The 23,110-nt window shown below is 54.4% G+C and overlaps 1 protein-coding gene across 7 annotated transcripts in view; it reads right to left on the bottom strand.

The window, feature by feature from the left end:
• AKT2 (AKT serine/threonine kinase 2) overlaps nucleotides 1-23,110 on the bottom strand; it is a 65,020-nt gene that overhangs the window by 24,946 nt on the left and 16,964 nt on the right. For 5 of the 7 annotated variants that reach the window (XM_047835529.1, XM_047835533.1, XM_047835528.1 and 2 more), the window contains one exon: nucleotides 5,301-5,430. The exons of 1 other annotated variant lie outside the window; for it this stretch is intronic. In XM_047835529.1, the coding sequence (XP_047691485.1) occupies nucleotides 5,301-5,346 (46 nt within the window). In that variant the 5' untranslated portion in view covers nucleotides 5,347-5,430. Of the gene's footprint in view, nucleotides 1-5,300; nucleotides 5,431-6,147; nucleotides 6,780-23,110 lie in introns of those variants that run through there. One more of the 7 variants, XM_047835530.1, reaches the window with a different exon arrangement.

Raw genomic sequence — 23,110 nt, forward strand, 5'->3', positions numbered from 1 at the left:
GGCTCAGGTCATGATCTTGCAGTCCGTTGAGTTTGAGCCCCACGTCTGTACCAACAGCTCAGTACCAACAGCTCTGTACCAATAGCTCAGAGCCTGGAGCCTGTTTCAGATTCTGTGTCTCCCTCTCTCTCTGCCCCTCCTACTCATGCTCTGTCTCTCTCTCTCTCAAAAACAAATAAACATCAAAAAAAAATTTTTTTAATAAAATAAAACTTCCGTGCAAAAGATGTTATCAAGAAAATAAAAGACAAGCGGGGCGCCTGGGTGGCGCAGTCGGTTAAGCGTCCGACTTCAGCCAGGTCACGATCTCGCGGTCCGGGAGTTCGAGCCCCGCGTCAGGCTCTGGGCTGATGGCTCAGAGCCTGGAGCCTGTTTCCGATTCTGTGTCTCCCTCTCTCTCTGCCCCTCGCCCGTTCATGCTGTCTCTCTCTGTCCCAAAAATAAATAAACGTTGGAAAAAAAAAATTAAAAAAAAAAAAGAAAGAAAATAAAAGACAACCAACAGACTGGGCAAAAATATCTGCAACTCATAGATCTGATTAAGGGTCTAGTATCCAGAATATATAAAGAGTTCTTACAATTCAACAACAAAAAGACAATTAGCCCAATTAAATAATGGGCAAAAGACTTGAACAGCCATTTCTCTAAAGATATAAAAACGGTCATCAAGCACATGAAAAGATGCTTAAGATCATTAGTCATTAGCAAAATGCAAATCAAAACCATGATGAGGTACCACTTCACACCCACTAGGGAGAACTGTAATTTAAAACAGAGAGAAAAGAAAAGAACAAGAACAAGTGCTGGTGAAGATGTGGAACAAAAGAAATCCTTGTGCGCTACTGGTGGGAATGGAAAATGAGGTAGCCCTGTGGGAAAGTTTGGTGTTTTCCTCAAAAATTTAAAAATAGAGGGGCGCCTGGGTGGCTCAGTCGGTTGAGTGTCCAACTTCAGCTCGGGTCACGATCTCACGGTTCGTGAGTTTTGGCCCTGCATCAGGTTCTGTGCTGACAGCTCGGAGCCTGGAGCCTGCTTCCGATTCTGTGTCTCCCTCTCTCTCTGCAACCCCCCCTCCCCCCCCCCCCCGCTCACGCTCTGTCTCTGCCTCTCAAAAATAAAGAAAATAAAAAATAGAATATATTATAGGTTATAAGCATGGAATACACAACCCTGATACACAAACACAAATACGTATATGATCTAATCACACAGAATACATTAAGTTATGATTGTAGAACGTATGACCCAGTTTATATCACCTGTATAAATACAGGTTACAGAGAACATATGCTCCAGCAATTCCACTCCTAGGTCTGTACCCAAAAGAACTAAAAACAAGTACCCAAATACTTGCAAACAAGTGTTCGTAGCAGCACTGTTCCCGATAGCCAAAAGGTAGAAATAACCCAGATGTTCACCAACTGATGTATGGATAAACAAAATGTGGTATTTTCATACAACGGAATATTGTTCGGCCAGAGGCGGCAAAGAAATACTGATCTGCGCTACAACACGGATGAACCTCAAAGGTGTAATGTTAAGCGAAAGAAGCTGGGCACAAAAGGCCACCTACTGTATGATTCACTTACACGAAATGGCCGTAATAAGTAAATCCTTAAAGACAGAAAACAAATTGGTGGCTGCCAGGGGCTGGAGGTGGGGGTGGGGGAATGGGGAGTGACTGCTTAGTAAGTACAGGGTTTGCTTTTAGGGTGATGAAAATGTTTTGGAACTAGACAGAGGTAGTGGTTACACAACATTGTGAATGTACTAAAAGGCTACTGAATTGTACACTTGAAAAGAGTTAATTTTGTGTTATGTAAATTTCACCTCAACTTTATTTTTTAAGTTTATTTATTTTGAGAGAGAATGCAAGTGGGGGGGAAATGGGGGGGGGGAGATGGAGGGAGGGAGGGAGGGAGAGGGGGAGAGGGAGAATCCCAAGCAGGCTCCACACTGTCAGTGCAGAGCCCAATGCGGGGCTTGAACTCACCAACTGTGCCAAAGTCGGATGCTTAACTGACTATGCCACCCAGGCACCCCCTCACCTCTATTTTAAAGAGCAAAACAAAAAAACCCAGAAAAACTCACCTAAGGCTACTGGAAGTTAGGAAAAAATGTTACTGCTTGGGAAGGACAGAGGACTTCTGCGCATTAGTTTTGGAGTGAGTTTATGATCCAGGCACTTACCTGTGGTGTTTTACATATTGATAATAAGCTGAGGAAAGGAGAAAGGGAGGAAGGGAGGCCAGGAGGGAGGAAAAGAAAAGAAACCTAGAAGGACAGGAAAAATATCCTCGCAACAATCCCATTTTACAGATGAGAAAACTGAGGCCCAGAGGTTTTTATTACTTGCCTAAGGCTCACAGTTGTCAACTGGGAGAGTTAGGGTTGGACCCAGGTTTGCTCCATCCAGAGTCTACACTCTTGGCCACTACACTGTCTGCCTCAAAACTGGCAGACAGGGGCTGGCCTGGTGGGGACTGGCAGAGGGTGTGCTGAGGCTGTGTCAGAAAGGGGACCAACACATGGCATGAGTGACTCCAAGAGTCGTGCTCTCACTTTGCCTGTTCCTTGAACAGACCCTGCTCAGCAAGAGGTAGCCTGTGGGCCAGGCCTGGAGATCACAGTTTCTGCAATCAGAGAGCCACCTCTCTGCCAAAACCTGGGGCACATCAGTCTTCCTGCTGAGCCTCAGCTTCCTCGCCTGTAAGATGGTGCCCATCTCACAGGGCAGCTTGGAAATGCATCAAAATTGGGCTTGCCTAGAGCAGAGCCCATGCCTGGCACAGACAGAATGGGCACATGATAAACTAGGGCTCTATTATTTTAACCACCAGAGGCAGGGTGCGATGGCACAGGTGCCCACCTTTCCTTGCCTGCCTCTGCTCAGAATGGTGGGCGATGGGGGCACCTTCCTTGCCCAGTTGGTAGAACACGCAACTCTTAACCACGAGGTCATGAGTTCAAGTCCCATGTTGGGCCTAGAGCTGATGTTGCGGGGGGGGGGGGGGTGGGTGGGGGTGGGGGCGGGTGGGAAGAATGGCCCAGGAGCAACATGCATCCACGTGCACCTGGTGCAAACCCAAGATGGCTGTGTCCCAGCTGGGCCATCCCAACAGCTCATCTGGCCCCCTGCAGCATGAATGGAGACCCTGAAGGCCTAAGAGGGGCTGAAGCCCATTTAATGCCATGGGCAGCCCTAGACCAGAGACAAAGCCCCACCCTGGCAACAGTTCTCTGACCACCTCCAAAGCCCCTCACAGTGCAGCCCCGTGAGCCATTGGCCTGGAGAGACTCAGGAGCCTGAGACCCGGGCACACCCTAACATATATACCACCTACACACAATCTCAACACATTCACTCAACAGTTACTGAGCACCCACTGCATGCCAAGAACTTTTCTAGGCACTGGGGATACCACAGGGAACAAGCCAGATAAAATCCCTGCCTTCATGGAACCGAGTATGTCAGAGGTCTGGGTTGTTAACCCATTTTACAGATGTGAAACCAAGACTCAGAGGTGACATAGCTTGCTTGCAGTCACCAAGAGGAAGTGGCAGAACCAGGGTTAGAACTTTGACATCTGCCAAGGTTCAGAAAGTTCCACTGACAGCCCCAGACTCAGGGCCCACCCTGGGCAGGTGGACCAAGGTGACTCAAATACCACCCCTGCCTTGAAACGGCAGTGGGAAACGGGTCTCCCCTGCTCAGTCTGATGGTGGAGGCCTGGCTCTGGGGACCACCTCCATCCCTCCTCACTGCTGTGTCTGCAGCCTGGGACAAGGCAGGACGGGTGAGTGTTTCTCCCAGTTCCCACAGGGCTGGCCCCATCAGCCTCCTTGCCCTCTTCAAACACGCCCGGTCCACTCCCTCTCTGGACTCACAGTTGGCCCCTCCACCTGCACTCTCCTGTCCCAGTTAGCTGTGGGGCTCGCTCTCTGGCCGCCTGCATATTTTTATCAAATGTCCCTTCTCGGTGAAGCCCTCCCTGCCCACCTTGTTTACGACAGCTCCCCCCACTGCCTCCCACACCCCCTTCTCACATTGCTCCATTTTTCTCCATGGCCCTTACCACCACTGTCCACGCTCATCCATCAGTGCCACCCACCTTTCCCCACTAAATGTGAGACCAACACAAGGAGGGGGATCTGTGCCTGTCTGGTTCATTGCTGAATTGCCAGTACCTGGAACACAGTGGCTCTGCTCAGTAAATGTTTGTTGACTGAATGGATGTGCACAGAGAACCACTACCACCAAGCTTGGCCCTCTCCCTCCCTGGAAGGTCCACAGAAGCCAAGACAGTCGGCCTCCTTTACTCCGCACCGCCTGGACAGCTGCCCCCCTAAGCCGGTAAGCACCACGCTTCTGGGGACAGGAGGCCTGGGGGTCTTACAGTGTAGGATGTTAGTCTCCTCGCTGTAAATGACTTCATTTCCCTGGGCCTCAGTTGCCCACCAGTACAAGCAGAGGAGGCCATGCCCTGGCTCCTGATACGTTGGGCTCAGATCTCCTGCAGGGTTAAGGCCAAGGTCCCTCCCGTGGCCTCCAAGGCCCAGCATGGTTGGATGCCACATTCAGCTCACCCTCGCTCCCCCTGCTCCAGCCACCCAGGCCAACTCAACCAAGCATATTCCCACCTTCATCCCTGCTGCCCCGTTCCCTAGGACCCCCTTGCCCAGCTCTGTGTGTGGCTCACTCGCTCCCCTCCTCTGGGCCTCTGTTCACTGTCCCCTCCTCAGAGCGGCTTCACCTCAGAGTTCCTACTTCTCACAACAGCACTTATCACCTCCTGGCATCACAGATCTGCTTCTCTATTCACTGTCCCCAGCCCCCACTGGAATATAAACTCCGTGAGGACACCCCATGTCCCAGGAGCCTGGGACCCTGGGACGGCCTGGCGCACCACACACACTCAGTGAGTATATGCTTAAAGAATGAACGGGGGATGTCACCCCACTGTATGACTTCAGTGAAGTGACTTCCCCTCTCTGAGCCTCAGTTTCTTCATTTATAAAATGGGGCTATGAATGAGACCACTAATATAGAGGCAGACTCAAGATCTGGCCATGCGGGGTGCCCAGGCAGATCTGTGGCTCCCCAGGCTGCTGCTGAAGGAGATTCCATGAAACAGGCTTGTAAGGAGCTCCTGGCCTGGGGCAGGCAGGTGGGGCTCGGCACGCAGGCTCCTCGGCCTGTAAAGACCCTGTACCTCTGCCTCCCCGGGCACCAGCCGCCAGAAGGAAAGCCAAGATAGAAGGGGAGACACGTAATCCAGTGGACGAAAGCAGCCCCTTACCACGCTTGTGCAGCCAGCCTTCTTTGATGACAGACACCTCATTCATGGTGGCAGCGTAACACGCTGTCACCTAGCTTGGGACAGCTCAGGGCAGCAGGACATGCAGGAGGTGCGGTGGACAGAGCACAGTCTGCAAGACAAGAGAAGAGCCCATCAGAGTGCGAGAGGGATTTGGCCGGGCAGGGCCGGGCCGCAGCCCCTACCCTCAGGGCGGCCAGGCTCTGCCCCCCAGCCCCCACCCCACCAGCTGGCTGTGCTCACTCGGGGTGCTCTGCAGGGTGGAGTCACAAGGACAGCCCAGTGTGAGGGGGAAGATGTGGCCTTGTCCTCAGGGATTCCAACTGGGGATTGGGGGGAGCCTGCCCCCGCCCTCGGGGCCTCACTCTGGAGGGCCTGGCGGCTTCTGGGCGGCTCCTTGGCCCACGTGCAGGCCTTGCTGAGCAGAGGCAGCCCTTCCAGCCACCTTCACCCCACACTGGGCTGGAGGAAAGGGAACCACGGCTCCACCCCATGTCACTCCCAGGCCCCCACGCTGAGGTAACCTGGGATGAATCAGACAGCCTTGGGCATTGGAGGGATTGCTCAAAGCCACCAGCATCTGCCTGCCCACCACCCCCCCCACCCAATACACTCGCACGCACACATGCACGCTCTCTCTCCCTCTGCCCCTCCCCTCCTTCCAACCTACTACCCTCGGCAAACCGAGTGCCCCAAACCCCCTGCGCCAAGCCACCCCAAGTCACTCTCTCAGCCTCGGTCCCCTCTTTGCCCCCAACCAGATGACCAAGGGAAGACAAGTCTCTAACGTTCAGGATCTTGAAGGAGACGACAACCTACGCATACGCACTTGTCTGGGGCTTAGGAGTCGGTCTGGGGGCTCAACCGAGGCCGTGGGCCCTTCCCCAAGACCTGCACTTCCGTCCTCAGGGACCAGCAGCCGACAGACTGACAGACGCCGAGGCCTCCGGCTTCGTCTCAGGTTCCCAGGGTGGAAGGGAGAAGGGCAGGAGGCAGCCGCCCGCTGGGCCCCTACCTGGAGCCACAGGCCTGGACAGGGGCCACGGAGCCCAAGGCGCCTTTCGCCTTTCCCGGCCTGGGGTTATTTGCGGACAGCAGGTCAGGAGCCACAGCGGCCCCCGGAGAAGTGGCAGCTGGCTCTAGGGACACCATGGGCATCAGCTTTCTCTCATGCCCCAGGGGAGCTGGTGGGCCGGACACACTACTGCCTGGCATGTGACGGTGGCAGGCTGCCCGGGCCCGGGCCGGGTAGGGAGGTAAGTGGGAGGAAGCGAAAGGAAAGACAAGATGGACAGTGACAGGGAAGTAAACAGCGGGGTGAGAAATCACGTTCTGGACTCCGAGCTGCAAAGGCAGGGCCAGGAGCAAGCAACGGGGGCTCCCTCCCACAGCAGGCATGACCAGCACCGAGTGGCTCACATCCCACGGACGGAACACTCAGCATTGCAGACCCTCCACCCTGAACATCCCACCAGCCCGGGCTTCCACCTCCAGGGTGACCGGTCTCTGAATCTGCCCCGCCCCACCTCCCGCCCTCCTGGTGGCCTGGCTCACTGGCTCACGTCCAGTGCTGCCCTCTCCCTCAAGTCCTCCCCCCCTTCCTCCCTAGATCTCTGCTCCGTTACTGCTCCCTTTCATCTGCCCCCCATTCAGCAGCTAGACCCCCCCAACCTGACCCTGTCCTTCCCCCACTCGAAACCCCTCCGTGGCTTCCCGCTGGCCTCGGGAAAGAGCCAAGCTCCCTCACTTGGGATTCAAGGCCCTTCAGGACCCGGCCTCTGCTGACCTTCACTCCAGCTGCCTCCCGCCCCCGCTCGGCCCAGTCGTCCCCACTGTCCATCCGCCCGCTTCCACCACACCCCTCCCAACTGCCCTGGCCTTCTCCCTGGGCCCTGAGCCTCTGCTCTCAACCCATATACTCCATCTAAATCCAGCCCCAGCCCTCCAGGTTAAAAACCCTTCCAGGGTTCCCCAGCGTGCTCAGAGAACAAAATCCTTCCCATCATGAGTCTAATGTCACCTAGAAAGCTCTCAATAAAACCTAATGACCATAACAATGACTATTTACACCCAGCGCTACCCACCTCTCCAGCCCCTCCTCCCCACCTCCCTCTACCAGCCTTCTGTCCCTCAGACCCTTCCCTCTGGCCTCCATCCCCTGCACCTTTTGTGGGTTTTCCCTCCTCCAGGAAGCCTTCCTGACCTCAAGAGGCTGCCCTGGTGCTCTCTGTGCACCTCCTCGGCCAATTCTCCCAACACCTATAAAGTGCCAATTTTGCGGACCAGCACAGCATCTGGATATCTGCCGAGAACACAGTAAATGAACCAAAGTCTCCCCAAAGGCTTCCCGGCCACGGAAACATCTCCAGAGTCTATTCACACCACCAATCTTCTCTGAGCCTGTCCTAAGCTCCAGACACTGCCCCAGGTACCACAGATGAATCATCAGTAAAACACAGCCCCTGACTTCACGGCGCTCACGTTCTGGTGGGGCAGACAGGTAACACACAGGCACACGCAAAACACTATCAGCCGGTGGCGAGGCGCTGAGAAAAGTAAAGCAGAGGAAAGGATGGCGGGGAATACGGGGTGCGATGTTAGCCGTGTGGTGTGGGGGCCTCATGAGGAGGGAGTGAGCCATGCTGACATGAAGGGAAAAGAATTTCAGGCAGGGGAAGAGCAAGTGCAAAGCCCCGGAGGCAGGAAGTACTTGTAGAGCGTGAAGAACTGCCAAGGGGCCGGTGTGGCTACAGGGTAAGGAGCCAGGAGAGGGGGGCGGGGAGAATGCTGGGGGCCGGGTGAGGTGGTGGTGGCAAGTTAGAGAATTCCTTCCCTGATGCAGGGGCCGACACTGCGCTTTCCCTGGGACCAGCTCAGTTCGGAAGTTCCAAAGAACCGGGATGGAGAACTCAAGTCCAAAGGAAGGGAGGGCACAGAAAGACAGGATGGGGGGCCTAGTGTCCAATCTCCGCCCTCCCCCACCCCCAGCCCCACGACTTTACCTCCGTGATTCTGCACGTCTCGGGCGGTCGGCCACACTGAAGCACCTGCTGTGCGCAGAGGCTCAGCCTCCTGCCTGGCCCCCAGTGAACAGACAACACGTAGCCACCGTGATCAGAGAAAAGCAAAGGCAGCCAGGTGTGGCCAAGAGTGGTCAGGGTTACAGAGTCCGAGAGCCACTGCCAGCTGGGCGGCCTTGAACAAGCAGGGTGCCGGTGCCCTCACGGAGTCTCTCCTGAATGCTCCCAACCACCCCAGCAGGGGGGCCGTGACCGTGCCTGGGGGAGGGCAGAAGCTCAGAGAGTGTCAGCCGTTTACCTTGGGTCTCCCAGCTGAGGAGTGGTGGAAGCCCTGGCCGCTGCTCGGCACACCGGGGCCACGTTTTACATTCTCATTTCAGCAACTAAGAAGCCCGCAGCAGCTTGAGCAAGGGCAGGGGGAGGAACTGGAAGATCCCCTACGTCCTGCCTGGATCCTGCCCCGTCCTCCCACTGAGGGTGGCGCCTCGACTGAGGTGTCTGTGACGCAGTCCAGAGGTGATGAAACACCAGGCACCGAAGCCAAGAGGATGGCCTGCTCCCTGGGGAGCTGCCGATGGAGGACGCCCAGGCGGGAGGACAGAGGACAGCCTCTGGAAGCCAGGTGTCAGCACGCAGGGGACTGCCCTGGCCACCGGCCCGCAGGCCACACACCCCAGGGCAGGGAGTGCCTGTATGGCCCCATCTCCACTAGCTGCTTCCTTGAGTGTCCAGGCCTGAGTCCGCTGAGGGCCTGGACCAGATCTGCAGCTTGTAGGCTCAAGGTGAGCCACCTGGGAGGCAAGGCGAAAAGAGCAAGGGCACTTCACAAGAGAGGACACTCACACAACCAAGGAACGCACACCATCTCATTAGTTAGGGGGAAATGTGAATTAAAATCGCCTGCTACGATGGCTGAAATTTTAAAGACTGACAATGCCAAGAGTTGGTAAGGATACAAAGGAATACCTCCCAGCGTAAGTATAAAATGGTTCAACCACCATGGAAAACTGGCAGTAAAAATTAAAACTCAGTATATGCCTACCCCATGACCCAGCAATCCCTAACCCACAAACCCTCAACAGAAAGGAGTGTGTGTATTTATCAAAGGGCACATACAACAGCAACACTCACAGTACCCCCCCCATCTGCAAACAGACCGGATGCCTACCCACAGGAGAATGGACAAGCAGTGGTAAATTCATACAGCAGAACGTTCTTCCACTTAGTACGGACACATACAACAGGGACAAAGTGTAAGCAGGTCACAGTGAAATAAAAGAAACCGGACACAAAGCAACACATCAAGTGTGAGTCCATTCACAGCAAGTTCAGAACAGACAACGTCACACCACTTGTTTAGGGGTGCACTTCTCACTCATAAAACTATGCAGATGGGGCACTTGGGTGCCTCAGTCGGTTGAGTGCCTGACTCCTGACTTCGGCTCAGGGCATGATCTCACTGTTTGTGTGAGTTCAGGCCCCGCACTGGGCTCTGCTTGGGATTCTCTCTCTCCCTCTCTCTCTCTGCCCCTCCCCACTCACTCCCCCCTTCTCAAAATAAATAAGCATTAAAAAAAAAAAAGTGCAGAACGTCAAGGAAACAAATCTGCAGAAGTCAGGAGAGCAGGTAGCTTTGAGAGCAATGGAGGGGGGATTTCTGGGAGCTGACCATACTCTATTGTGGTTACGCAGGCCTCTGCTCTGCATCCATTTGTTATACCGTACCATACAAAATGGGCTTAATGTATTTTTCCGTATTTTATAACAACAACAACAACAACAACAACAACAACAAAAACTATAAAAAAAAGAAGCTGGGTGGGAGGGCGCCTGGGTGGCTCAGCTGGTTGTTTAAGCATCCAACTTTGGCTCGGGTCATAATCTCACAGTGAGTTCAAGCCCTGCATCAGGCTCTCTGCTGTCAGAACAGTCCTGCTACAGATCCTGTCTCCTCCCTCTGCCCACCCCCCACCCCATGCTTGAGCGCACTCTGTCTCTCTCTCTCAAAAATACACACACACACACACACACACACACACACACAGAGCGCTTAAAAAAAGAAGCTGGGTTAGAGAGTCCAGAGAATGCAGGAAGCCGACATCAGGGCTCCTGGCGTCCAGGGCTCGCCCACCCCAAGGATGCTCTGCCTGGATTTCCCCCTCAAGAACACCACGTCACCAGTTGAGTAAGAAGGAGCAATCAGGGGTCCAGAGGATCGGAATTTCAACCCCAGGCTCTGCTGGCTTCCCAGCTGTGTGGCCACAGGCAAGTGACACCCTCTGTGACTGTAGTGCTCCCATGTCTACAAAGATCCCACTGGAGATGGGACATACACCCTAGGATGGAGCAGACAGCACACCCCAGCCCCACAGCCTGGGGAGCAGGCTGGTGTGGGGGCAGGGTACCTTCAGCTCTGCACAGAAGCAAGCTGAATGGGAATGAAAACCGCTGCTCGCAGTGATCTGTTCTGAAGAGTGACAGGGGAAGGCGACTGACCGGGGGTCTCCAAGGAGACTCGGACCACTCTGGCAAGCTTTTGTTTGTTTAAATAGCCGCTGACTACAGGAGTGTCACTGACTTACTCTATCGTTATGTCTCAAACGCTCTATGATAATTTATTTTAAAACTTCTTTAAGACAGAGTCACCTGGGGTGCCTGGGTGGCTCAGTAGGTTGAGCGTCCAACTTCAGCTCAGGTCATGATCTCACGGTTTGTGAGTTAGAGCCCCACGTCGGGCTCTGTGCTGACAGCTCAGAGCCTGGAACCTGCTTCGGATTCTGTGTCTCCCTCTCTCTCTGCCCCTCCCCTGCCCATGCTCTATCTCTCTCTCTCTGTCAAGAATAAATAAACATTAAAAAAAAAAAAAAAAAAAAAAAAAGAGGCACCTGGGTAGCTCAGTTGGCTAGGTGACCACTCCTGGTTTTGGTTCAGGTCATGATCTCACGGTTCGTAAGTTCAAGCCCCGCATCTGGCTCTCCACTGACGGTTCAGAGCCTGCTTGGCTCTCTCTCTCCCTCTCTCACTGCCCCTCCCTGTGTCCCCCTCTCTCTCCCTCGAAATAAACTTAACAAAACCATTAAAAAAACTTATTTAAGACATTTTTATTCCCATCTATTTGATTCACGGGTGTTATTTATTGCTCAGTGGTTTCCAAACTGTAGTAGCTCCTTCAGAAGCTTCATCTCACAGTGCTGGAGTCAGATCCATGACAGGCAACTTACAAGATGATGCAGGGCCATTGAGGAGAGGCCCTAGTGGCAGCCTTGGGAAGGGACCAGGTCCCGGGAAGGGTCCTTCCAAACCTGTTTCCTCATTTGTAAGAGTAGGGCTGCTTGGCGAGGGGGTAGGGCTGTTGTAAAGCCTCGCTGAGCTCTCGTGCTTCTGTCCTCACATCTATAGTCTGGGATCCTGTGACCACCTGAGTCAGAGCCCATCCCTCCTGTGCTCAAACGCTCCGTGTCCCCATCTTACACAGAGCAAAAGTCAGAGGCCTTACAGGAGCCTCTGAACCCTATGAGGTCTGCACGGTCCTCCCTTTACTTCTCTAAACACACTCCATTTCGACGATACCTACTCCTGTGGCTCCCCCAGCACACCAGGACACCCCTACCTCAGGGCCCTTGCACCTGCTGCCCCTCAGTTGGGATACTCTGCTCCCTGGTATCTGCAGGGCCCCACCCCACTTTCTTCAGCTTCTGCTCAGGTCACTTTCTTTGAGAAGCCTCCTAGACAAAAGGGAGCACCCACCCTACCTCCCCTTACCCTTTATTTTTCTCTATAAGCACTTTATTGCTGGTGTGACCATATGTATTTACTTAGTTATTATAGCTTATTGTCGACCTCCCCCCACTATGATGTCAGCATGGTAAGGGCAGGGGCTCTTGCCTGTCTTGGGCCTGCTGGATCCTCTGAGCCTTGCAGGGTGCCGGGTATACAGTGGGTGCTTCATAAGTATTTGTGGAATGAATGTGCAGAGTGAAGCCCTGTGCCCAGAACAGGCTCAGAGTAAGTTAGATTCCTTTCCTTGCCATTTATCAAGTTCTTTTTTCTCTGGCCCCCTCTCCCTGACCTGGTTTCTGTGCCAGACAGCACAGATGGCACAAGGAGGCAGGAGGGGAGCCGAGGCTCTGCATCTCCTGGAGCTGGAGACAGCAAGGTGGGGCTCCTTGCCTGTGCTGCAAGCCCCAGGAGCCTGTCGCCTGCCCTCTAGTCTGCCTTCCCTACAGCTCCTGGAGGAGGACTTGCTCAGGAGATTAAATTCAAAGATAACAGGGGCACCGGGGTGGCTCTGTTAACCATCAAACTTGGGCTCATGAGTTCGAGCCCCGCATCAGGCTCTGTGTTGACAGCTCGGAGCCTTAGGATTCTGTCTTCCTCTCTCTTTGCCCCTCCCCCACTTGCACTCTCCCTCTCAAGAATAAGTAAACATTAAAAAAAATTATAATCCAAAGACAACGGGAACCTGTCCTTCGACAGGCGGCTCCTGCTTATGGGAATCTGGAAGGAAAGGCTCACGGGGCGAGCGGAGGGAAACTCCCTCATGCGCCATCCGCAGCTCTGTGAACTGGCTCCGCGTTTTGGGAGGGCACTTCAACAAAACTAACGAAGTGGAAAATGTCCCTGTCGGAAATTCTCCTGCAAAAAATGCTTAGGAGGTTCGGAAAATGCACAGAGGTCGTCCTAAAGCGGGGTTTCTCAATCTCAGCAGGAGTGTTATTTGGGGCCCGAGAATTCTTGTCACGGGGGCCGCTGTGCACAAGGGAGGTTTAGCAGCATTCCTGGTCTCTACTTGCTAAAGCCCACGGCACACCCTCCCCTGAGTTGTGACTATCAAAAATGTCCTTCCCCACTACCAAATGTTCCCTGGGGGCAAAGTCACCCCCCCACCCCCAACTGAAGGTGTAGCTGCTGAAACAGTGAGAGCCCGGAAGCAGCCTAAGTGCCTGCACAAGGGGTCTGGCTCTGTAGTAGTGGCTGATGTGACCACACCAAAGAGTGAATGAGCGCCTGTGTCGCACTCGGCACACAGCACACGCCAGGCGACCTAAGCGCTCGGTACCTGTGAATTCGACCCTCCCAGGCACTTTTATAATCTTTTTTCCCCCCAATGTTTATTTTTGAGAGAGACAGAGCACAAGTGAGGTAGGGGTACAGAGAGAGGGAGACACAGAATCTGAAGCAGGCTCCAGGTTCTGAGCTGTCAGCACAGAGCCCGACACGGGGCTCGAACTCACGAACTGTGAGATCATGACCTGACCCGAAGTCGAATGCTTAACTGACCGAGCTACCCAGGCGCCCCGCCCCCTCATCCCTTTTCTGCAACACCAACAAGTACACAGCACACGGCCTAATTCTGATTCTTTCTCACACACTGACATTCTTGAGCCAGTCGTCCTTGTCACCGTCCAAGTGTAACTGTCTTCTACAGCATCGTCTTCAGAAAAGCCATCACCCCATCATCGACAGTGGATGTTCCAGGGAAGAGTACCTTAGGCTGGAGGCCAGGAGGAGGTACGTGTTTAAACAAAACATTGCACGCATAGGGGCGGGAGTCAAAATTGCCTCCGGGACCAAATGCGCCTCAACTTCAGCTCTGCCACTTGCTGCGTGACCTTGGGCAAATCACTTCCCCTTTCCTTGCCTTAGTTTCCCCATCCGTAAATTAGAGCTAAGAACAGTACACACTCCAAGGCTGCTGTGAGGCATAAATGAGTTAATCCACATAAAGTCCTTTGAACTTTGCCAATGTGGCAAACGCTCAACACCTATCAGGTGTTGTTATTTCCTCTGGTGGGTAGAGACACAGGGACCCTCACTTCCCACGTCGCACATCTCTGTACTACGTGAATTTTTACCTACTCTACCTCCTTGGTACAAAGGCAGCATTAAAGATACTTTTTTTCCCTTAAACACCACACACTCCCCCCAGCTGCCCCATCTGTCTGCTTGGAGCAGGTAGGACTAGAAGCAGACTGAAGAGTAGGCGGGCTGCAAAAGATACCGGGACAAGAATAAGCACAGAGCAGATTTCCTTCTCTTCCTTGCCACCCCCGCCCCACACCTTCCCCCTCACCCCGCCACCTAGGGCCTTGCAGCACCCACAGAAATCATGGCAGATATCGAAGTCAGCCTGGTCACGGGCTCCAAACACACCGACTGCACCAGGCTGCAGCTGTGAGAGACCCTCCAACCAGAGCTCTGACCCTTCCCTCCCCTGCTTGCGGATCACATCCAAGGCTTTTGTGGAGACAAGGGCCCACCTGAAGTGGCCCCTGCCTATTCTCCTGCCTCACTGATCAGCAGCACCACCCCCACACACACTTTCCCCTTCTCCTGGTCCCTTGAACACTCCTTGCTCGCTCTCTCTCTCTCTCCCCCCAGGGCCTTTGCACATACTAGTCCCCTACCTGGCACTGCTCACCCATCTTTACCTGCTAAATCCTCATTTCCTCAGGGAAGCCTCCCCCGTCTGTCCTTGCCCCACAATGAGTCACAGATCCTCAGACCTTAGCCTTACCTGTCCCCTCACAGCACTTATGTCTAATGTGCTCAGTCACCTGTACAATTATCTGGGTAATGGTGCCTCTCTCATTGGACTGGGAGCTCCACAAAGCAGGGATGGGAGTGTCCTGGTCCCCACTGTGTCCCCACCACAGGCCGGGCCTAGAGCTTTCATTAACTAAGGGTAGCGGTAGCAAACACAATCCCAGCTTTTGGGGCCAGAATTGTGTCAAGTAAAGGCAAAACAAAAAAGTCCTGAATTCATTCATTCCACAAACCTGGCACTTAGGCCGTGTCAGCACTGCTCTACTCACCAGGAGGCAGCAGTGACCGAAACAGAACTCCCTGCCCTGGGGGAGTTTGGGGGGGGGGGGGGGGGAGGGTGGTCAGGCCTCAAAATGAAGCTAAATGAATAGGCAAATTACATGCTGTAACAGAAGTTGACAAATGTCACGGATAAAAGCAGCACACCGAGGACTAGGTCTGTGGGAAGGGGTAAGGGTTTCCGGTTTTATCCAGGGTGGTCAGAAAACGGCTCCCTGAGATGGTGAAATGGGAGCAAAAACCTGAGAGATGAGGTAGCCACGGGGCCAGGGGAAGAGCACTCCAGGCTGAAGGAGGGTGGCACCAAGGCCAGGGGTGGCCTGCACGAGAGCCAGTCAGGAGGGTGGAGGGGAACGGGGCACGTGTGACTGCGGAAGCCGGGGTGCCTGGCTGGGCAGGGCCTGGGAGTTCACCGTAAGGGCTGTGGCTGTTTCTTAGGGACAGATGGGGAACTGTCTGGCTGGAGGTGAGGCGGGATGCGGAGCTCCTGGCCCCACTGAGGCGGGGGTTGTATCACAGCCGCCTTCTCCAGCTGTCCCCGGAAGAAGCCCTATGCACTGGCCCGACACCCTCACCTTCTGGCTCACTTGGGGACCACAAGGACCCACATTTTACCAAAGAGGAAACTGAGGACAGAAGGACTGAGTACCCAATGCTGGGCAGCCAGGACGCAGGCGAGGAAACTGGATCACGTCCGTCCCAGCCCTGTGCCTCTTCCACCTCCCTCTGCCCACACTCAAGAGGCCGAGTCTCCTCCCACCTCCCACATCCCCTCCCACATCCCCAACGCCCTGCAACCTGGGCGCTGCCCCCCCCCCCCCCACCTTGTACACAAACACAGGCGCGCACAAGTACACCGGACCCCCCTCCGGTCTGGCTGAGGGGTTCCGGCCTCATAGGCTTTGCTCCATATCATCATCTGCCTGTTTCCCTGGCCAGCAGCTTTGAGGCAGGGTCTGGTGGCGTGAGTCCCCTCCTCATCCCTAGGGCACCTAGGAGCAAACAGGCAGTCTGACCCATGGCTAACATTTACTGAGCGCTCACAACGTGCCGGGTCTGGATTCCCATCAATTCTCCTAGCAACCCTGGGAGGCAGATGCTATTACTATCCCCATTCTTCAGAAGAGGAAACTGAGACCCAGGAAGAATACGTCACATGCCCAAGATCAAGATCACACAGTGGGTGAGTGCAGGAGATGGCTGATCTAGCCAACAGAACTTTCTGTAATAATGGAAATGTAGCTATAGCGGCTAGTGCAACTAAAAAACTGAATTTTTACTTGTATTTACACTTAATTCACTAAAACGTAACCAGCCACACACGGCTAGTGGCTGGCCTCCTGGAGGTATAGCTGTCCGGGACCTCTCTGATGAAGCAGTGGGAGGCTGGAGGGGCCCAAGGGGCTGGATGACCCCAGCCTGCCGAAGAGAAGCTCCCATGTGGCTCCATCACTGCCAGCCCGGACCCATTCAGCCCAGAGAGCTGAGACAGGGCTCAGAGGCCCAAATCCACCCCCAGAGGGCTGGTCAAGTCAAATCCTGACTACTACCTCCAGGCCACACAGGTCGCTTCTCTGAACTTCAGGGTCCTCATCTCTAAAACAGGACGTTACTACGAACCTGAGCATGTGCTTATGTTATCTCAAAAGATGCCCTTTTTTTGGCGCGGGGGGGGGGGGGGGGGGGGCAATCCAGGGTCATCATGGGGACCCAACGATACCTGCTTCAAACACAGCTGGGGATAGAGCCAGCACTTTGGAAAAGAGGTGGTAATGACACAAAGGCCAACTCCAAAGTCAAGGGCCAGCCTGAGCCTTAGTTCATCAGAGCTATGGAAGAGCAGCTATGTTAATACTGTCACTAGTTGGTTAAAGGGAATCATCCAGATGATTCATGACATGCCCATATTAACTTGTTGAAAACAGCTAAAAAAAGTAGACAAGTCGCAGACACTACCCCAAAAACACATGCTTAATACCCGCCACTACCCCCCACCCCCTCCAGGTCTTTGGACACCAGTCTGAGAAGCACAGACTTGCCTGCCAGAGCTGAGCCCTGCCACCCTCCTCTCCTGCCACCCCACGCTCCCAGCTCCAGTGGCAAGTATTCAAGCGTCACCACACTGAGGCATATCCCACCTCAGGACCTTTACCTATGCTGCACCCCTGCCTGGCCCGTTCCTTTGGGTTTTCATGTCAAGGCCTGAATGCCTCACCTTGGGAGCCTTCCCCAAGTTCCCCTCCCACCAAGTCCAGCCAGATCTCTGTTCCCTTCCTCGGCGGCACCAAGCACTTGTACAACAAACGCTACTTCTCTGCCTCCTCCAGCAGACTGGATGCCACTCCCTGGCATCTAAAACTATACACGGCACATAGTACGTACTCGATAAATTATCTGGTGAAAGAATGGGATACACAAATGATCAAAAATAGCCACGGGCTGGCTCCAGAGGCCTTTCAGGAATCAGACCCCAAGGCAGGGGGTAGGGGAGTACCTCCCAACCTTCACCCCCACCCTTGGCTCAGGGAAAGGAAGAGGCTGGCCAAGGCCGGGGCTCTCTGGGCATTAGGGGGTGGAGAGAGGCAGCTGTACCCCATCTCCAAAGCAGGAATCGAACAGAGCTAATCCAGTCATTTCCAGAACAACTGAGGCCTACTTAGTGCTGGCTCTGTCTAGGAGAAAAGAAAACAAAAAAGATCATTTGGAACAACAGTAATGAGAGGTGTCTGGCTGGCTCAGTCAGTGGAGCATACGACTCTTGATCTCAGGGTTGTGGGTTCCAGTCCCACATTGAGTGTAAAGATTACTTAAAAATAAAATCTTTAGGGGGCGCCTGGGTGGCTCAGTCGGTTAAGCGTCTGACTTCAGCTCAGGCCATGATCTCACAGTCCGTGAGTTCGAGCCCCACGTTGGACTCTGTGCTGACAGCTCAGAGCCTAGAGCCTGCTTCGGATTCCGTGTCTCCCTCTCTCTCTGCCCCTCCCCTGCTCATGCTCTGTTCTCTCTGTCTCAAAAATAAATAAAAATATTTAAAAAAATAAAATAAAATAAAATAAAATAAATAAATGTCTGACTTTGGATCAGGTCACGATCTCAAGACTTATGGGTTCAAGCCCTATATCAGGCTCTGTACTGACAATGCAGAGCTGGAGCCTGCTTCAGATTCCGTGTCTCCCTCTCTCTCTCTCTGCCTCTCCCCGGCTCATGCCCTATCTCTCAAAAAAAAATTTTTTTTAATAAAAAATATTTTAATAAAAAATATTTTAATTTTTTTAAATCTTTATTCATTTTTGAGAGAGAGAGACAGAAGGTGAGCAGGGGAGGAACAGAGAGAGGAGACACAGAATCCGAAGCAGGCTCCAGGCTCTGAGCTGTCAGCACAGAGCCTGACGCAGGGCTTGAACCCACGAACTGTGAGATCATGAGCTGAGCTGAAGTTGGATGCTTAACCAACTGAGCCACCCAGGCGCCCCCCAAAATAAAGTATTTTTAAAAACACCACCACCACAACTAATGACCTCAGAAACAGTGGCCATGGCATTGATCAGAGGCAGAAGAGTCAGTCTTAAAGAAGCAAACTTAACCCCAGATAGAGCTGGGTTCAAATTTCATGTCTGTTACCAACTAACACTGTGACTTTGGGCAAATCTAATAACCTGCATGGGCCTTCATTTGCTCACCTATAAAATGGGAGGAAAGTTACACTGAGCTCCCAGGTCATGGTGAGGACAGGTGAGAGCAGGCGCTTCAGGCCTTAGGCCCCAGAGCAGGGCCCAGCACAAAAAGGCCACCCTGCTAGCTCTCAGCAACACAGCATTCTATGTAGCTTTCTGTGCCTCAGTTTCCTAACTACCAATGGCAGTGACTCTTACCCACTCATAGGCTGCTGTGCCGGAGCTCAACGCATGCGCAGGCTGCTCAGCGTCATGTATGGCTTGAGGGGGGCCAGGGGGCCTTGGTGACGGGTGTGATGAATATTCCTCCCTAGCCCTCCCCGGCAGGAACCTCACTCAGCTAATCGGCCTGCCACCTCCTCCCACCTCTCCATCAACAAGCCCAGGCTGGTTGCATCCAGAGCCTCTTGGCTGCTCTCAGATGCCCAACCTGACCCCGGCTGACCATCTCCAGCGGCAGCACGGATCCACTGGAGCACCGTCCCAGGAGGCCCCACGTCAAGGACTTTCTGACAAATGAGATCCCTGAATCCACCCTACAGCCCCGCTTGGAGGGGATGTTCCCATTTCCACTGAGCAAAATGCACCTCAAAGAGTTGACACAAGGACACCAGGGTTCCACAGCAACCAAGGGAGAGGCCAGGAGCAGGGTGCAAACCCAGGTCAGCCCGGACCACGACGCAACAACCCACCTTATGATGAAGACCTTGAAATCAGGCCAGGGAGGGCTAGGGAGAGAGGCGACAGAGCGGCAGCTGCCCCAGTCCCTTCGGAAAGGGCTCACGAGGTGGCAAACCAAGGCAGGCTTGGATTTCTGGCCTCACCCTTAGAAACAACATCTGCGGACGAGCTTCCTGGGCAGAACGGCTGGGCTCGAGGAACTTCCTGCACGGACCTCTACATGTAGGTCTTCCCTTAGCCAACCCCGGAGCGCCTTGCTGTCCCCTGCTTCACGCACCCAGTGCAGCCAGGCTCTGCTGCGGGTGATGAGTTGGCGGTGGGTCCTGCCCCCAAGGGGGGCCAGGCCCGAGCTCCCACCCCCCACCCCTGCCCCTCCCACCCCCCCCTGCTCCCTCGCTCCCTCCCTCCTGGTCCTGCTCCCAGGGCTGTCTCCCCTAGCTGGGCCTCTTGCTGCTTGGCTGGTTGTCCAGAAGAGCCTGCCACGGAACCACCCCACCGTGCAGCCCAGAGGCCTGGTGGTTGAGAGCCTTCCACTGAGAGCTCTTGGGAAGCTGAAGAGAGGCCCAGGGAGGGGTGTCCCTAGTCCTCCAGAGGCCTGGAGATCAACTGCAAAAGACACTCCTTTCCATCCCTTCCCACCCCAAAGGCTTTCTCCCCAGGAGAAAGACCCCAGGAGGTTTGCTCTGAGGGTCTCCACTCCTTCCAGGAAGACAGTTCAGAGACAGGCTGGCCCCTCTTACTGCACTAAGTATGAGGCTCAGGTGCAGGATTAGAAGCCACTTTCACCCACAATTACCAAGCGCCTTGCTGGTTTGGGAAGACTCTGGAGCCACATTGCCCAAATTCAGAGCCCGTCCCCAACACTGCCAGACCCAGCACAGGTTACCGAGGTTCTCCAGGCTTCTGCGAGGTGGGAATCAGAGCCGATTCCTCCTCAATCTAAGGGACCTTCACTCAAGTCTTCCCATGCTCCTTTTACAGCACTCTAATCCCTACCTACATGTCACCTCCTCCAGGAGGCCCTCCCTGATCACCCCAGCTAAAACACAGTAATATCCCCACACTCTCTTTCCCCTGATCCCTATTCAGTTTGCCTTCATAACACTTATCACAAACTGATATCCCACCACAGATTTGTTTGCTGGGCACCTGTCGCCACTAGAAGGTAGGCCCCTAAGGTCCGGTCTTCCAAGTTCTAGAGCCACACCAGGAATGTGGCAAGCCCTCTGGCATACAAGCCGAGTGGAAGGTAGAATCAGTCGAGCCTTCATCAGGTATCACCGTTGTTCTGCACGGTTATTTGATATTAAGCCCAGCTGTTTGCATTGGGGAGGGGTAGGCACAAATCACCTCACCAAGCCTCCCCCCATCTGTCCCTAAACGGAACAGCCATGGGCCCTGGGGAATGCGGTGTGAAAACCACAGAGGAGGGAGGCGACCATCACCCTTGGCCGTTTCTAAGGCAGTGATTCTACTCAAGGGGGAAGTGGGAGGCATGTGAAACTCCCAGACCGGCTCTAAAATCCACCCCCCACCCCAGGCAAAAGCCTGAGTGAGAACCTCTTATGGCAAAAGGCACCCTCTAAATCTGACCACGCAGCTCCTCAGAACAGTCTGCAAGGCTCTGACCCCTGCCCGCTCGCAGCCCCTGACCTCCCCTCCCACACCCGCCCCCTCACGGAGGCCTCTGTGCCACAGGTCCCTGACCTCGCCAAGCTTTCAACTCTAGCACTGTGGTTCCCCCCCCACCAGGCCCTCCTCACTCACCTGGTCGATCTGGGATCAGCTGGGATCAGCTCTGAGGCCTTCCTGACAGCTCAACTAAGGAAGCTCCCAGTCACACCTCATTTTAACCCATTGCCCGGCACCTCCCTTTAACCTGTCATTTCTTCACCAGGTTTAGGGCTTGTCTCCCTCAGCTCCATGGAGGTGGCGCCTCTGTTGAGTGTACCACCATGACCCTGCACCTGCACACAGCAGGTGCTCGATAAATGACAGCGGATCACCAAAAAGCTTCAGCTCTGCAATGCCTTAGGGATCAAATGCACACTTCTCCCCCCCCCCCCGTCCCCCCCCCCCCCCCGTGGCTCTGCACAGGTGACTCCCTCCAGCACTTCTGCTACTCACCCTGCTCACACCCAACCTTCTGCCTCAGCCTTCAAAAGGGCTGTTCTCACCTGGGTCAAGGCCCTTCCTGCTACTCCTGGTGGGCTGTGGCGGAGATTCAATAAAAGCACATACAGGAAGGAGGGTTAGAAAGAGCCTGCCGTCTGAAAAGGAGCTAGGTAGAGTCTGACCTTGGAGGAGCTCTGGGCAGCAACTGTGTGGGAGGAGGAGGCAGCCTGGGTACTGCATTCGCCACTCTTTATTTGATTATACGTCCCCACCCCCGCCCCAACCCTCCAAAACCTGTTTCCTCCTTGGGAAAATGGAGATGCTAATTTCAGCCAGGCCCTCCTCCCGGTGTTCCCTGACAAGGATCTGTAACTGGGGAAGGGCCTTCAGAATCCTAGCAGAAATAATGAAGAATTACAATTGCTAAAATAATCTGAGGGCTCATCGTGTGTCAGGCACTCTTCTGAAATAGTGAGAACAGGAAACGTTTGCTGGAGACTGTTAGGCCAGCAGGGCTGTAAATGCTTTCCACAAATCAACCCATTTACCCTTCACAACAACCTACCAAGGGGAATTCTCATCCCAAGACACAGACAATGAAAGCTCAGAAAGGTTGAGGAACCTGCTCAAGGTCACACAGCCAGGGAGTGGTAGGGCCGGGTTGGAACCCCATGCTCAGATAATCACTTCAGTGCAGCTCTTTACAGGGGTGAGAAACCAGGACACGGATTCCTGGATTCTGGCTGGGTCAGGCTGGGGAGCTGGACACCAGGACGCCTGAGAGGGCTGAGGGTAGGGTGGGGGGAAGGACACCCTGAGGATGCCCTCAGGACTGCCGACTGAGCAGCTGCGCAGTGCCACGCAACATTCTAGAAGCTTCTTGTGGCTTGACTCATGAAATCCACACAGCAGCCTCAGTGGGGGCCGTTCAGAGCCCACTGCACAAGGGGTGAACACTGTGGCCCAAGGTCACACAGCCAGAATGTGAAGGCACCAGAACCTGCACACAGGCCCACCACACCATCTTGTGCAGGGACATCTAACACCAGGGCCCCTGGTAGCTAGGTCATCCCCTGCATGTCTCCCCTGCTGTTCTCTCCTGGCTCCCAGCGCACACTATGCACCAGCTTCAAAGACGCCCTGGCTCAACTCTGAGTTGGGGGACCAAGTTTCACCAGCAAGTCCAGAACTGCTGGACTGGCTGCCCGCAGAGTCCTGGGCTCCCAGGCTAAACGGAAGGGTAGGCCCAAGGGTGCAGCTGGCAGGGTCCAGGGCAGGGCCTTGGAGGTGACAGAGACCCACTCCAGGTTGGCACCTGGTGAACAAAGAACGCATGACACCAGGGGCAAGCTGACCTGGGTTCAAAGCCCAGCCTGCCGCCTAGGGTCTGACAGAGGGCAAAGCGAGTCTTCCTCTGAGCCCCAGTGTCTCATTCCTCAAAATGGAGAGAGACACCATATCCACCCCCGGGGGCAAC

Source organism: Prionailurus viverrinus, chromosome E2 (assembly GCF_022837055.1).
Source record: "Prionailurus viverrinus isolate Anna chromosome E2, UM_Priviv_1.0, whole genome shotgun sequence".
Taxonomy (NCBI): domain Eukaryota; kingdom Metazoa; phylum Chordata; class Mammalia; order Carnivora; family Felidae; genus Prionailurus; species Prionailurus viverrinus.